At 41.7% G+C, this 16,168-nt stretch overlaps 1 protein-coding gene across 1 annotated transcript; it reads left to right on the plus strand.

Annotated features, from left to right (window-relative positions):
- Nucleotides 1–9,022: 9,022 nt before the first annotated feature.
- On the plus strand, nucleotides 9,023–15,635 carry phb (prohibitin). Its single transcript, XM_056287791.1, has 7 exons — nucleotides 9,023–9,093; nucleotides 9,651–9,753; nucleotides 9,965–10,126; nucleotides 10,259–10,401; nucleotides 10,507–10,623; nucleotides 10,726–10,821; nucleotides 14,702–15,635. Exons 2-7 carry the CDS (start codon nucleotides 9,669–9,671, stop codon nucleotides 14,912–14,914), a joined length of 816 nt encoding a protein of 271 aa, XP_056143766.1. The 5' UTR covers nucleotides 9,023–9,093; nucleotides 9,651–9,668; the 3' UTR covers nucleotides 14,915–15,635.
- Nucleotides 15,636–16,168: the final 533 nt, after the last annotated feature.

Genomic DNA, 16,168 nt, shown 5'->3' on the forward strand with positions numbered 1-16,168 from the left:
AAGATAACATTTCACAAGTAAGTACACTTTTTTATTTGACTCTTGCATTCAAGATGCCATAGCAACTGTTGATTTAAGATGCCTTGATTTGTCAAAATAAATTCCCGAGCTGGCTCCTCACATGTAGACACTGCTGTCACGGATAATCATGCTTTTAATCTTATAAAAGTAATCTTGTAATTATTGCAAGATACGACTGCATCATCTTGGCAAAGAACGCACTGCAAAGCTAGCTGGCAAGAAGCTGCGAAAACAGCTGACAAAACTTCTAAATGTAAATGTAAGATCATGATTGCAGAACATGAGAATATGAGATCCTGTTATTTACAAACAACAGGCTCATTGGAAAGTTTAATAGTCTTGCTTGCACATATAGGTGATCATAAAGTAGCCTAGTATACTGTCATTTTCGTAGGTAGCGAGCTAGCGTGTTGCAGCGATGGCGAGCAACGGCCTGATGAAGCCAGGATGCACCGTTCTCTCCCTTGCGAGCGGCACGCTCTGTGTCATTCTTTCACGCACTCATCTGAGGAGCCAGCTCGGGAAAAACATTTTGATAAATCAAGGCATCTTAAATAGCAGTTGCTATGGCATCTTACATGCAAGAGTCAAATAAAAAAGGGTACTTACTTGTGAAATGTTATATTATCTGAATTGCCACTTTTTTTCGACCCTGTGCGGTTAGAGCACTGGTATGTGCCACAACTCAACATTTTAGCTGGCAATTCTAATGCAATTTGATCGCTTCTTGGTCTACCTAAGATGGCCGCCAAGTCACCCATGCCGGCTTCACTTCATATCGCGAGCTGCTCGATCCAGTCTTTTTTTTTTAGATCAGTGCATCCACCCTACTGGGGAAGATTGACAGGCAGATCTGGCCAATCCTAGTGCCTGAGGGCGGGAACTTTCCGGATTCATCCTAGGGGAAAAATATTGGCACTGGAGATGGTGCCACTCTTTTGTCTAGCTAGCAATATAGATAGCTGTCTATTCCACAAAGGACTTATCATTCAGCAGGTTGCAGGTGATTAGAGAGATGTTGACTCCTAATGCGGATGTCGAGTCAACTAGTTTAGTTAATATTATATCAAATTCAGGGGGCAACCACAGGAACTGCCGCAGCCGGGACGCGAACCCGTATCTCCCGCACCGCGGGAGACATCGCTAACTGCTCAAGTAAAGGGTCCGACTCCTTAACCAAAGGCAAACGTGTCTACTTATCCATGCACGTTACACTACCCCCCTTCAGGAAGCAGTGGTGCCCCCAGAATTTTTTCATCGGGGTGGACAAATGGGGCCACTGAAAATCTTGGGGTGGCACACCAAAACCAAAAGCCATGACTGAATTTCAGGAATTCTATTATGCTGTTGTAGTATACTGTATAGGCTAATTGAAAACTGCCAATATGAGAGTTAAGGAATCGCATACTGAAATACTATGTTTTCTTATTTTTCTTACAGTTAATGTTACTAAATATCTGATGTTTATAGACTAATACCGGTACAGTTAACATTTTGAGTTCCACAACAGTTCTGTTTTAATGTGTTATGTATCTGTATATATTGTAATGTGTTAGATGATTCATTGTTATATTGTATATGTGTGACGCAGTGACGGACGATCAAAGTGACTGGCTGCCTGGCTATGCATTTCTTATTTTCTTTGACATGAATTATTATGAAAAATATACATTATTGATTTAAATGAACGGCACCTAATGTAAAATATCAGATAGAAGCATATTATGCATAATCAGAAGCATATCTGCATATGCGACTCGTGGCACCAGCAGGGGGGCCAGGGATAGTATCAGGGTGGCCGTGGCCACCACTGTCGGGAAGCACATCCCCGTGCTTAAGCATATCAGCTCCTTCACGCCCCTGGGCGCATATGCTTCTGATGGCCTTACGGTCTCACCATCCCATTTCTGACACCAATGTAGCAAATTCGGGGGCCAACCACAGGAACTGCCGCAGCCGGGACGCGAACCCGTATCGCGGGAGACATCGCTGACCGCTCGACTAAAGGGTCCGACCCGTTAGCCAACGGCCAACGTGTCTACTTATCCATGCACGCTACAATATGTTTAGTCTGACAGCTTGGTCTACAACATTGAGACCCTCCCCTGCTGTATTGCTCCCAAACTCTCCTCTCCTAAATGTGGGAATTGTGGGAATTGCAGGAAAGTAGACAGACAATTTCACTCATTGACTACACAAACGCGTGTATCGTTTATTCTTCCATACAAAATCACCATCTCAGCAACATGGCACTGCTCCAACCAACCTCATCCTCGTTCCGCCCTCTCAACCCGGAAACCCTTTGTTAAAGGGCCCGTGTCTACCATTTATGGTGAATTGTGCCCATATAGTCCACTACAGAATCACAATAATCTAACTAGAAAAAATGCTTTTCCACAGAAAAAGCGTGTGAATGCTGAGCTGCTGAAAAAAAATCACGGAGGGGTAGAATGAGAGGAGGAGGGGTAGAATGAGAGGAGCAGGGGTAGAATGAGAGGAGGGGTAGAATGAGAGGAGGAAGGGTAGAATGAGAGGAGGAGGGGTATGAGAGGAGGGGTAGAATGAGAGGAAGAGGGGTAGAATGAGAGGAGGGGTTGAATGAGAGGAGGAGGGGTAGTGATGAAGATGAAGAGTGATGAAGAGGGAGGGTAGTGATGAAGAGGAAGGGTAGTGATGAAGACGAAGAGTAGCGATGAAGAGGAAGAGTAGTGATGAAGAAGAAGGGTAGGAAGGAGGGTAAGAAGGTTGTAGGAAGGTAGGATAGCAGGGAGGTTGTAGGAAGGTTGTAGGAAGGAAGGTAGGAAGGTAAGAAGGTTGTAGGAAGGATGGTAGGAAGCAAGGTAGGAAGGTTGTAGGAAGGAAGGAAGGTAGGAAGATTGTAGGAAGGTAGGAAGGCAGGAAGGTTGTGGGAAGGAAGGTAGGAAGGAAGGTAAGAAGGTTGTAGGAAGGAAGGTAGTAAGATTGTAGGAAGGTAGGAAAGACAGTAGGAAGCAAGGTAGGAAGGTTGTAGGAAGGAGGAAAGGTAGGAAGGTTGAAGAGGGAGGAAGAGCAGTTAAGAAGTGGCAGAAGCTGATCAAATCTACCAGGTGTTGAGAGTTGACAGTAATTAGCCTGGCAGTTGAGTTTCAAATTGATATGCGATGTCACAATAGGACTGAACATTCTAACAGGCAAAGTGTATGGCAGAATTGCTAAAATTTAGAGCTGAATTGTTCAAAAACTATAAAGTATTTTTAAAATCTGAATAGGATTCGGAAATAGCTGAATGTCCCGAACTGTTTAAGCTTTAAATGGGGTTCCTAGCTCAAAAAATGAAGGAGGAGATACAGTTCAAAGGTGATGAGGGTTTCAACCTTTCCCCATAGACTTCCATTGTTTTGAAAAAGTAGAAAAAGCTTAATATGTCTAAAAGTATAAAAGATTTCAAAAAACCGAAATGTGAGCCTTAATGGGCTTAAAGAGATGAACATTTTGATACCTGAATGGTTTCATGGCTAAAAGTATGAAGGAGTAAAAGAGGTGGAAAGGTTGCAAAAGTCCCCCATTGACTCCCATTCAAATAATGGCTGAAAAAAGTTGAATATTCAACTTTCATACCTTTTTCAAAAGGTATGAAAAATCTGAAAGGGGAGCACTAATGTCCTTAATGAGTTGAACATTTTGATAGTTGAATGGTTTCAGTAGCTAAAAGTATGAAGGAGCTACAAAGTGTCAAAAAATGGGTGGAAGAAAAATAAATAAATAAAGAACTGCAAAGCAATAGTGTGAATGCCCAGCATTCACACTAATACAATTGGTGGTTTGAAATGTGCAATGAAGCACCTAATAATCTACAAAACCAAACATCTAATGTTTTGTTTTTTGGGATCCCCCCCCCCTTTCTCCCTAATTGTACTTGACCAATTACCCTATTTTCCGAGCCATCCCAGTCGCTGCTCCACTCCCTCTGCCGATCCGGAAAGGGCTGCAGACTCACATGCCTCCTCCGATACATGTGGAGTCGCCAGCCCCTTCTTTTCACCTGACAGTGAGTCGTTTCACCAGAGGGACATAGCGCATGGGAGGATCGCGCTATTCCCGCTCCCCCTGAACAGGTTACCCGACTGACCAGAGAAGGCGCTAGTGCAGCGACCAGGACACACACCCACATCCGGCTTCCCACCCGCAGACACGGCCAATTGTTTCTATAGGGACGCCTGACCAAGCCAGAGGTAACACGGGGATTCGAACCGGCAATCCCCGTGTTGGTAGGCAACAGGATAGACCGCAACGCTACCCGGATGCCCAAAAACATCTAATGTCATCAAAAGCGTGACCACATGTCATCCAAAGTGTAGGTCATCAAAATTGTCAACTAATAATACAAGGTGTCGAATTCCAATTAATATTTCATCTATTGGTAGCTCTTAAGTTCTGCCTACTACTGATCGCTTCAACAAGACGCTCAGATTTGGTTTCATAAATATTAGATCACTGTCTACCAAAGCCTTACTAATCTGACTCTTGAACATAGTTTTGATATGTTGGGGTTATGTGAAACATGGCTGAAACCAAAGGTTTTCCTTCCCATAAATGAAGCTTCCCCACCCAACTATACTTATGCCCATGTAGCTCGGGCAAATAAACAAGATGGGGGTGTCACTTTAATATTTAAGTCTATCTTCAACTTTAAACTTGAATTTAAATTCAAAACGTTTGAGGCTCTTATTCTAAGTCCATCTCCCTCAGTCACAAACAGACTGCTCAGTCCAGATTGTCATACTATACCGACCTCCTGGCCCTTACTCACTATTTCTTTAAGAATTTGGAGAATTTGTCTCAGGTCTTGTTACTCATGAGTTTCTAATTCTTGGTGAGCTCAATATTCATCCGAATAATGCTGGTGATCCTCTAAGTAAAGCCTTTGAAACTTTTGGGTTCGCTCAGTTTGTTCAAAAGTCGAATCATTGCAGTGGTTACACCCGTGATTTGGTTTTATCAAAAGGGATAGCTGTTTCTGATCTGACTGTCTTCCCAAATACATCTGCTGTGTCAAACAATTTTCTCGTGAAATTTGAAGCATTATTGGCTCATCCAGTTTATGTTGGCAAAGATGTAATTGCCATTCATCAAACTGGTCCATACACTGTACTGTATTGTACTGGCATTGTTCCCAGCAGTTTTAAGACAGTTGCGGTCAAACTTCTATTTAAGAAACTGCACCCCGATCAAGGTTCTCTTAACAACTATCAACCAGTCTCTAATCTTCCATTCTTTTTTAAAGTCCTAGAGACAGTTGCGTATTAACAACTTTCGACATATATAGAAGAAAGCTATCTATGGGAACCTTTTCAATCGACTTTCAGGGCCGGTCACTCCACTGAAACTGCTCTGACCAGAGTGGTGAACAACTTTCTACTTGCTATGGACTCTGAATCTACCTCTTTGCTTCTACTACCTGACCTCAGTGCAGCCTTTGACACCACTGATCACCGTATACTATTAGATAGAATAAATTGTAATTTTGGTGTCTCTGGCTTAGCTTTGGCTTAGCGCTCGCTGGGCTCAAGTTCTACTTATCTGGAAGAACACAGTGTGTCTGCTATAATATTACATTGAAATTCTCTGACGTTAAATATGGCGTACCTTAGGGCTCAGTTCTTGGCCCTTGACTTTTATCTCTTTATATTTCACCTCTTGGCCAAATTATACGCAGTCATGGAATACATTTCCACTGCTATGCAGAAGATACTCAACTGTATGTGCCTATAAGGGCTGGTGCTAGTACTCAAATGACTAATTTAGAGGCCTGCTTGGCTGCTGTGAAAAATTGGATGTCACTAAATTTCCTGCATTTAAATTCAGATAAATTTGAGATGGTGGTCGTTGGCCCTGCTAGACACAGACACAAATTTGATCAAGTAACAATAACAATCGGCAACTCTGTGGTTTCACAAAGTGTGGCAGCCAAAAATCTTGGCGTTACGTTTGATCCCAGCCTTTCCTTTGATAAGTACATTAAAGAAATCATCAAGAATGCCTTTTTTCTCTTATGTAACGTGGCTAAAATTATGTCTTTCCTGTCTATGGCTGATGCAAAGACTCTAATACATGCATTTGTTTCATCCAGACTTGATTACTGTAATGCTGTGTTCAGGTCTTCCACATGCTAGTACTAAAAGTCTTCAGATGGTGCAGAATGCGGCTGCTAGAATCCTAACTAAAACTAGAAAATTTGACCACCAATTCTGGCCTCCCTTCATTGGCTTCCTATCCAAGTTAGATCAGACTTCAAGGTGCTACTGCTGACTTATAAAATCTTAAATGGGCCTTCCCCATCATACCCGCCTAATCTCCTTAAACTGTACATTCCATCTCAAGCTCTCCGGTCTCAAAATACAGGGCTTCTGTGTGTACCTAAAGTTAAGAAGAAGTCAGCTTGTGGCAGGCAGGGCCTTTTCCTATCAGGCCCCGTTCTTATGGAATAACCTGCCTGCTACCATCAGACAATCAGAGGCTGTTGGGTCCTTTAAATCCAAACTTAAAACTCATCTTTTCGCTTTAATCTACAAGTAGTTGTCTTTAAACTGAGTACTTCATGACTTATACGGCTTTTTGTCTCAATGAATTTACCAAGCACTGTTCTGCTGACGAGATTATAGAGTATAGATTATTGACTATTGCCAACTGTTGTCTTCTCTCGCATGTCTTTTCTCTCTCTCTCTGAATGATATCTTCTCCTTTCTCTTCTCCTGTCTATGTGAATGGTGTGATGTGAATCTGCCCTGTGTGAATGTGTAATCTGTCCTCCTGCCAGCTCTCCATGGTGATGGTGGTCATGTGGCTCAGGATCCTAGGATGTTTTGGTGGCATCAGGACACTGCTTGGCATCCTTTTAATCATAGTCTTAATATATGTTATAATTCCATTAAAATTCTGTTATCCTCTTTCAATGTTGTATTTTACACTACATTACAGTCATTTAGCCGATGCTTTTATACAAAGCGACTTACAATAAGTGGATTTAACGTAGGAAATCAGGAGAACTACTAGTCATCAGAGGTCATAAGTACATCTTCTCTCCAAACAAGCATCTAAGAGCAAAACCAGTGCTAAAGTAAAAGTGCAAGAAAGAGATTTTTTTTTAAATGAGTGAATACAATAAGTGCTAAGAACAAGTAACAGGGTAGTAGTTCTTGAAGAGGTGAGTTTTCAACCTGCGCTGAAAGATGGGCAGCGACTCCGCTGTCCTGACATCAGTGGGGAGTTCATTCCACCACTGTGGGGCCAGGACAGAAAAAAGCCACGACCGGCTCAATCGGCAGCAGGTGCCTCTGAGCGATGGGGCAACCAGGCATCCCAAGGCAGCAGAGCGAAGTGGTCGGGCGGGGGTGTAGGGCTTGACCATGGCCTGGAGATAGGAAGGAGTTGTTCCTTTCACTGCCCTGTAGGCTAGCACCAGAGTCTTAAACTGGATGCGAGCAGCTACTGGGAGCCAGTGTAGGGACAATATTGTATTCTGTAAATTGTGTTTTATTCTGTAAACTCAACATCCATTACACGTCTGTCCGTCTTGGGAGAGAGATCCCTCCTCTGTTGCTCTCCCTGAGGTTTCTTCCTATGTTTTCTCCCCGTTAAAGGGTTTCTTAAGGGAGTTTCTTATCTGATGTGTGGGTCTAATGACAGGATGTTGTACTGTTGTAAAGGCCACTGAGGCAAATTTATAATTTGTGATATTGGGCTATACAAATAAAATTGACTTGACTATCTTCCAGAAAGAAGGTTGATATCATGGATTTGGAAGCAAACGTTTTTGTGTGTCTAAGCCCCTAAATATTCTACACTACTATCTGCCACATACAGTTTTCCACAACCTTAAAAGCAAACAAAATACTAAATTGGTGGATAAACTGTCCCGTTATAATGACGAGTTACAAGTTTTCATAATCACTTCAAGAATTCATTGCATTCGTGCATATATCAGTTTCTCTTTGCACTTGCAAAGCTCAAATAAAGTTTATGTGAATCAGTTCATCTGGACACAACGTTTACTGACAGAAAAGTATATGGTCAATAAACGTTGTGTCCAGATGAACTGATTCAAATTTCTTTGATTTTCTTACCTGGATTATTGAGCATAAAGACATCTTGCAAAGATCTGTTTTATCGAGCACAGAGCCAAACGTGATAGACACGGAGGAAGAGGCAAATAGGAAGCAGACCGAAGCTTCAAGGAAGTGCATAAAAAAACAGTCATGTTGACGGTGACACTGTCTATCAAACTATTGTCGAATTTGGGTTCGCTGTCAACGCCCTACTGATTAGCAGCTACTAATATTTGCTTCGATTTCTTTGTTTTTAATTTTCTTACCTTTTAAATCGTCTATACTTTTTCTCTCGCAACACCGTCGCACCTCGACGCATTAACCGAAATGAAAACTGAAACAAAGTTATTGTGTTGTACGTTGTGCTACGCCAGGGGGCGATCAAATACTGTACTGACAGTGGAACGGCGCACCAGTAGTGCGTTTAACCTGTTTTCCTCGTAAGTTCATGATGAATACGTTCCAATTCCAATTCCCTGGTCTCCTGTTGAATCTGTTCACGGGTTGTTTAAAAAAAAAATTTTTTTTAAACAGCCGAACGTTACGTCAAATTAAAATGCTGCAGTGTAACCAAATTTCATACAAATGTCATACAAATTTCATACAAATTTTTCATACAAAAAATTGTATATTTCATACAAATCTTGCATGTCCGACAGAGTGCGACATTCAAATTAGATGAGAAATTGAATTTAATCAGACAAGCCTGATCTAGTGCCTCAGGGTACCGGCTTTCACAATTTGTATCAGTTTAGAACGATGAAACGGTTTGGATGGTTTGTCTTAACTTCAATTACCACAATTCTCTGCGAAAATTTGCCGCCACCAATGAGTGGTAAGATACAATCATCGACGTTGACTACTTCCAACCAATCACCGAAGATGTTGTTACAAGCGACGCGCAGGCGCCTTGTAAAGAATATTTCACGCGTTCTAGTTGCGTCGTCGTCTCCGGTGGAGGTCACAGTCGGTTCTGACGAAACCAGGGGTAAGTGTCACTGAGCATGTGTATTTCCATAATCGTAATTATGAGAATCTGTTTATCCTCGAATTCCCCATCTAACAGTGTAGGACCACAGGTTTGTTTGTCAACGAATGTAGGCAACTTTTATGCGAGTATTGAACAACGTGGACACGAGTGACCAGTTTACAATATCATTTCGTACAGTATCATTTCGATGCGCATGTATGCAGGTGGCCTGATCGAGTATAAAATGATGAACATTGCTTTACTTTTAGGACTTCATAAGCGATCTTATACCTAACTTAAGGTACTCCCGTTGTCTGGTCATTGATTTCGCTTAGGCCGTTTTGCTAATTTACTTACCCACAGCTAGGTAGCGACTAGCTAGCAAGCGAACATGTTCAGCCTTTGCGTTGGTCAATAAAAGGTATCGAACCAGACCGCAACAGCTGACCCGTTTTATAGTTAACTATAACACTTAAAGGTTGATACAGGATATTACTACCACAGGAGGAGTTTATCAAATTTCACGTGATTTATTGTAATTTCATGAAGGATTTAATTTTTCAATTCATTTTTAGTGTCACTGGCTTGCTGTCATGGCGAAATTGTTTGAAACCATTGGGAAGTTGGGATTGGCCCTTGCAGTTGGTGGTGGTGTCGTGAACTCTGCCCTTTTTAATGGCAAGTGCAATTCAGTTCATTTCATCAACCACACAAGTCTCTCTCTTAGCTTCAGTTGCCAAACAGATGTATCAATTTACAAAGAACTGTGTATCCAGGGTATTTGGCTGAATTTTAATTACGGTAACAATGCTTCAGATGGTAAATGTAAACTGTATACTGTGAATTTTGACATTAAGACAGAGAACCTAACTATCCTATTTTACGGCAGTTGACGCAGGGCATCAAGCAGTGATATTTGACAGATTCCGGGGTGTACAGGACAATGTTGTTGGTGAAGGCACCCATTTCCTCATCCCCTGGGTCCAGAAACCTATCATCTTTGATTGCCGCTCCCGTCCACGCAATGTGCCTGTCATTACAGGCAGTAAAGGTACATTGAAACTTATATGATCAACATCAGTAGACCCGTCAGTTAAAACTAATCAGTTATCAATTCTAGCGGTATTGCCTGTAAACTAGTAACTGCTTTCCAAATACTATTTTTGAACCATCCACCCTACAGATCTGCAGAATGTAAACATCACACTGCGTATCCTCTTTCGGCCTATGACTACCCAGCTCCCACGTATCTTCACCAGCATTGGAGAGGATTATGATGAGAGAGTGCTACCATCGATCACCACTGAAGTCCTAAAGTCTGTGGTGGTGGGTATCAGGCAAAGAGGGGTTGTACTGTCAGACAATTTTCTAACAGTTTTTGCACTGATTTGCGAAACTGCATTGTCTGAACTAGTCCTATTTTCCTCACAGGCTCGATTTGATGCTGGTGAGCTCATCACCCAGAGAGAGCTGGTGTCTCGGCAGGTCAGTGAGGACCTAACAGAAAGAGCATCCACCTTTGGCCTCATCTTGGATGATGTTTCTCTGGTATGACCCTGCTCTGTTCATTTTGTTATTCTTTTGGTAACAAGCCGGCTCATATCTTGTAGTTTGTTTTTTGATGGGGCGCCGTTTGTCATATTCCAACAGACGCACTTGACCTTTGGCAAAGAATTCACAGAGGCTGTTGAAATGAAGCAGGTGGCCCAGCAGGAAGCGGAGAGGGCTCGCTTTGTGGTAGAAAAGGTAATACTTGCAGCATTTTACCTTTGAGTACCCATCAACCATGGATAGAGCTGGGCAATTAACCGAAAATGTATCGAAACCGACATTAAGAACCTCTCACCGACTTAATCTTGCTCATGTCGGTTAATAATTTCCCCAATGCGTGCATTCATGAACTGTCCCTTTTAAAAAAATAAAAAATACTACGTCGTGTTCAGTCACGTGCCTCCACCCTGTCCAACTAACGTTAGTCTGAGGTCACTCAAAGCAAGCTGGCGGAATGGATGACACAAGCGCTAACACTGAGACAACAAATAGGCCTCAACCTGAGCAGCTTATTGCTAAAAAGAATGCCGTGTCTGTCGTTTGGACACATTTTGGCTTAAGTGAAGATGACACAGAAAAACTATTTCAGCAACCGAAGGTAACACGACCAATTTTAATCGCTTGGATCACAGTCACATTACCGAATATGAAGAGTGCATGGCTCAAAAATAAGAGAGACCGACAAACGCCAAAGTGCTTCCACAAAGCAGCTGTCGCTAACACAAGCATTAACACAAATGCCACACAATATGCAAAGGATTCAAGAAGACAGAAAGAAATAACTGATGCCATTGCATATTACATCGCGAAGGATATGGCTCCCGTAGCTACTGTGGAACATAGTGGGTTTAAGCATCTCAGCAAAACCCTTGACAAAAGATACGCTGTGCCATCGCGAAAATATTTTTCCCAAACAGCGGTGCTCAAAACATGTCGTGAGAAGGTAGCTGCTGAACTAAAATCTGCTCAGTACTTTGCAGCCACGTCTGATCTCTGGTCAGGTAGAACGATGGAGCCATACTTACATTACGTCACAGCCTTACGTTGCACTACATTGACAATGAATGGAACCTGCGATTTCAACTGATTGAGATTTCAACTGTTCGAAATATTCAGTAAATATCCACAAGTAGTTCATCTGTGTGTGTTTCCTTAAATTATTTAAAAATCACAAACAAAAGATATGCTTCATTAGAAAAAAATATCCCAGTAGTTCAGCATATTTATAGCACAGAGCATGTCAGAGAACTATGAGGGCAGTGTAAAAAAAAAAGAGAGGAAAAAAAAGCATATAAAATAATCGTTCATTAATTGTAATTGAGGTAAAAGTTTGAAATAATCATGAAATGATTTGAAGTCATATCGCCCTAGTTAGGGCTGTATGATTCTGTAATAAATGATTCTGCATTAAATGGAAATAACTTTTGCTTAGAACTGAATCCCAATTCTCAGTCATAATTATTGGACACTAATCTTTTGCATGATATGCAATGTGTGCATAATCATAGCTATTAATTATAAACAAAACTAACAAAGATATCTTGGTAAGGCTTCAAGAGGTTGTATATATATCTAGTGTTGCATTGTGGTGCTGACACCACTGCGAAACACTGTTTGCATAGATTGTGCTTCAGACTGTCATCGTCTTTAAACTCAACAAAGTTGCACAGAATGGAAGAACACCCCCTTTTTGATACTACAACACAATGTCTTGATTACTTGGGTTGAGCAAATTTGTTTCCTCATCGTTGTGGCTAGCAGGGGTTTCATTACTCATTTTGAAAGTGATTGGCGTTCATGTCATGTAGTTATGCTTTAACATGGTTTAACATTAGCTTCTTCGAAGTTGTGCTTGTGCCACTGATGTCTTGTCTGGATAGAGCTTCCACATTGTTTCTCTTGGAAACCATGTGATTAGACTGAAATGGTCAAACCTCACTAACCACTACAGGGTGTTCCACAAGTGCTGGCTATTGGCTGGATGGCCAAATATTAAGCTTTTCAGGTGGCTAGTTTTTTTTTTGTTTTTTTTTTTTTTTTTCATGGTGAGCTGCTTCACTTGACTTGGGTCACCCTATTAATGTTAATAATTCATCATTCATTTCAAGATACTGCCAAGATTTGATTGAGTTGCCCCAATCTTAATGTCTCACTGTGAAATGTAAATGTAAGAAGTTGGAAAATAAATTGCAAAATTAGTTTGAAACCAATTTTAATGTGACGTCTTAAAATGTGTGCTTTGATAAGCGGGCCTAATAGTAAGCCTATACTATTATTTGCCGTAATCCACCCTAGACACCTTTCATCTGGAGAAAACTGCTCAAAAATCGGCATAATACTTTTTTTAGGGGGGGGGGGTTTCTCCCCAATTGTGTCCGGTCAATTACCCCACTCCTCCAAGCTGTCCCGGCCCCCTCTGCTGATCCGGGGAGGGCTGCAGACTACCTCATGCCTCCTCCGATACATGTGGAGTCGACAGCCACTTCTTTTCACCTGGCAGTGAGGAGTTTCACCAGGGGGATGTAGCATGTGGGTGGATCACGCTATTCCCCCCAATCCTCCCAATCCCCTGCCCCGAACAGGTACCCCAACCGACCAGAGGAGGCACTAGTGCAGCAACCAGGACACATACCCACATCCGACTTCCCACCCGCAGACACGGCCAATTGTGTCTGTAGGGATGCCCGACCAAGCTGGAGGTAACACAGGGATTCGAACTGGTGATCTCCGTGTTGGTAGGCAATGGAATAGACCACATAATACATGTTTGAATAATTTCAACTAGTGCCATAAAATCTCAGGTGGTTCTTGTTGTCTGCCATCTTACGCACAGTTTGCTCATACTCATGTACAAGTTTGAGGCAGTCCTCGCCAAAGTGAGTCAGAATGTCTTTATGCATGCTCAATAATCCAGGTAAGGAAATCCCATATGAAACCGATCACTGGTTTCGGTCGCTATGCAACTGGGCTGTGTATAAGGTTGGGGGATACCTGCAGTCAGCTGAGACTGACAAGGTTACTCAGATGAGTGATGAAAAGTTTCTCCCACTAAACGTTGCATCCAGCTGAACTGATTCAATTTTCTGGGATTTCCTTAACGTGGATTATTGGTTATGCATCAAAACGTGAGGTCATATTGTTTGCAGAAAAAAACCTTGTACAAAATTGGTTTTGTTTTTTATATAATTCTCACACACACCCACACTGCATAATTAACATTGTGTTTTACTTTGTGTGGAAATAAAAAAATGGCTACCTAACTTTTTCAACTTTGGGCAGCAGTGCTGTCTGCCGTTGTTGGCATAATTTGCCTGTGTCGTCTTGATTTTACCGTCCTGCTCTTATCCACAATAATGACATTCGGTGTTCACATGAATGCAGCATGCCAATTTTGCCTTTGTTTCTCAATAGTATAATAATTACAATAACAGCCTAATGATAGCATGTGATGAAGACATAACTGAACATATGAACAATTTATTTGTTACAGTCTAAGGCTGTAATTTATTCAGTTTGATTATTGCAGTTTGTTCCCCCCTGAATACCTTAGAATACTTGCTGCTGAATATTCGAGGCCCGAAAAATGGTATTTGGGACAGCCCGACATAACGCTTTTATGAACATCGTTGCGCTTGCATTTGTTCTACAACAGATTGCTCCTGAAAGCTTCCCTGTAAAACGCTACCACACCTCGAGTAAAAACACTTTTTTGTAAATATCAGAAGGACCTACATTTCTTTGTAGGCTGTTACGCGACTTGTTTTTTCATTGATACCTGTTGTCACTGTCAGCATATAATTAATGTCTCGTCATATGGGTGCAACATGTCAGGCATCACTTTGATATATTTCCCCGATACCAGTAACCCATTTTTAAGCAATTGTTGGCCGATACTGATAAGCTGCCTAATGTGTTCTTCACCCCCTAATTTGTATCACAGAAAAGTATTGATTGCGATTTTAATACGATTAATTGTGCAGCCCTAACCTTATTGCAATTGAAAAGCCGTTGTTGGTTTCTTGGGTTGGGGTTGTGTATGACTAATAACAACAAACTCACCTCTTATCTTTTCCAGGCAGAGCAGCAGAAGCAGGCTGCCATCATCTCAGCAGAGGGAGACTCCCAGGCTGCCTTGCTTATTGCAAACTCCTTGGCGGAGGCTGGAGATGGTCTGGTGGAGCTACGTAAGCTGGAGGCTGCGGAGGACATCGCTTTCCAACTTTCTCGCTCCCGCAATGTCACTTACCTGCCCTCGGGTCAGGGTACTTTGCTCCAGTTGCCCCAGTGAGCACATCAACCAGTTAACCACCCTGGGTCTTTATAGAGGGTTGTTACAGGATTTAGCAAGGACTCTCTCAACTTCATACACACTGCTCTTGCTCCTTCTCAAACCAACAGTTGACTAGACTGCTGATGTCACTGCAACACTGCAGAAGGGGCAAGTGCCATGAAGGATAAAGCTAGAGTTCTCTGTGTAGAGAAGTGGAGGGAGTTAATTAATCCATTTATGGTAACCTTCATATAGTTCTTTGTCAGAAACAAAATTGTCATTGCAGTAAATTGTCCTGCTAAGTTTTTGCAGATTGAAAGCACTGCATGTAATTATTTGGGGAAGGCACACACTGATCATTTAGGGATGCGGCGTTGGGATGCTACAAAACACGAGATGATTGATCACTCATGAGAAATTGTTGCTGGACTCTTCAGCCAGCAAAAATACATCATCTATAAAGATTATAATTGGTTGTCCGTTGAACTTACTGTTTGGAATACACTAATGTCCCAAATATCAACTCGTCTGTCCTTCAGACAGATGTACTTTCTTTGAGCTATATCTGGTGTTTGGCAAAGCATCTTAAGTAATCATCCCCTGAAATGTGTGTGTCTTAGATGGCAGGGGATGGTCCTGTTCTTTTCAGTTGCGAGACACTGTGGCTTAATTTTGAAAGTTGTGTAAGCACTGCATTCCGGAGTGGCTGAATTTAACAATAAAATTCACGTTCTATATATCCCAATAGATATATGCTTGTTATCTGAAGACCTTTGTTGTGAGTAATATTTTAAATCGCCACAGGAGGGTGCTGTATGCTTGCTGTTGGCATGTTGATGGTTGCCCAAAACATGCCTTGGGTTACCTACAATCACTCAATGTAAACCTTTGAAAAATCGATGGGATGTCAATAGTATTTTGGATCACATATTTAGGACAAAAGTTTTTCCCCCACATTTTGTTGTGATTGTCTTGAGAAAATGAGAATTGTTTGAAATTTAATATGTTAAAAGCAACAAGTAATTTTTATGATTTAGGACTGATATTTAAAGACTACGTTATCACTGAAAACAACGTGTCATTAGAGAGAAGGCATTCGTTAGGCTTGTCAGGATAATTTGGTTCATACTGAAACTGTTCTATAGACATGCTGACGACAGCAGGGTTTACATTTGGGAGTATCATTCTGTTTTGTACGATTCTTTGCAGAGCTCTAATATTAGATTTACCAAACATGCAACTGCCTTCCCCTTGACCATAACAACAAAAAAA

Source organism: Lampris incognitus, chromosome 10 (assembly GCF_029633865.1).
Source record: "Lampris incognitus isolate fLamInc1 chromosome 10, fLamInc1.hap2, whole genome shotgun sequence".
Taxonomy (NCBI): Eukaryota; Metazoa; Chordata; class Actinopteri; order Lampriformes; family Lampridae; genus Lampris; species Lampris incognitus.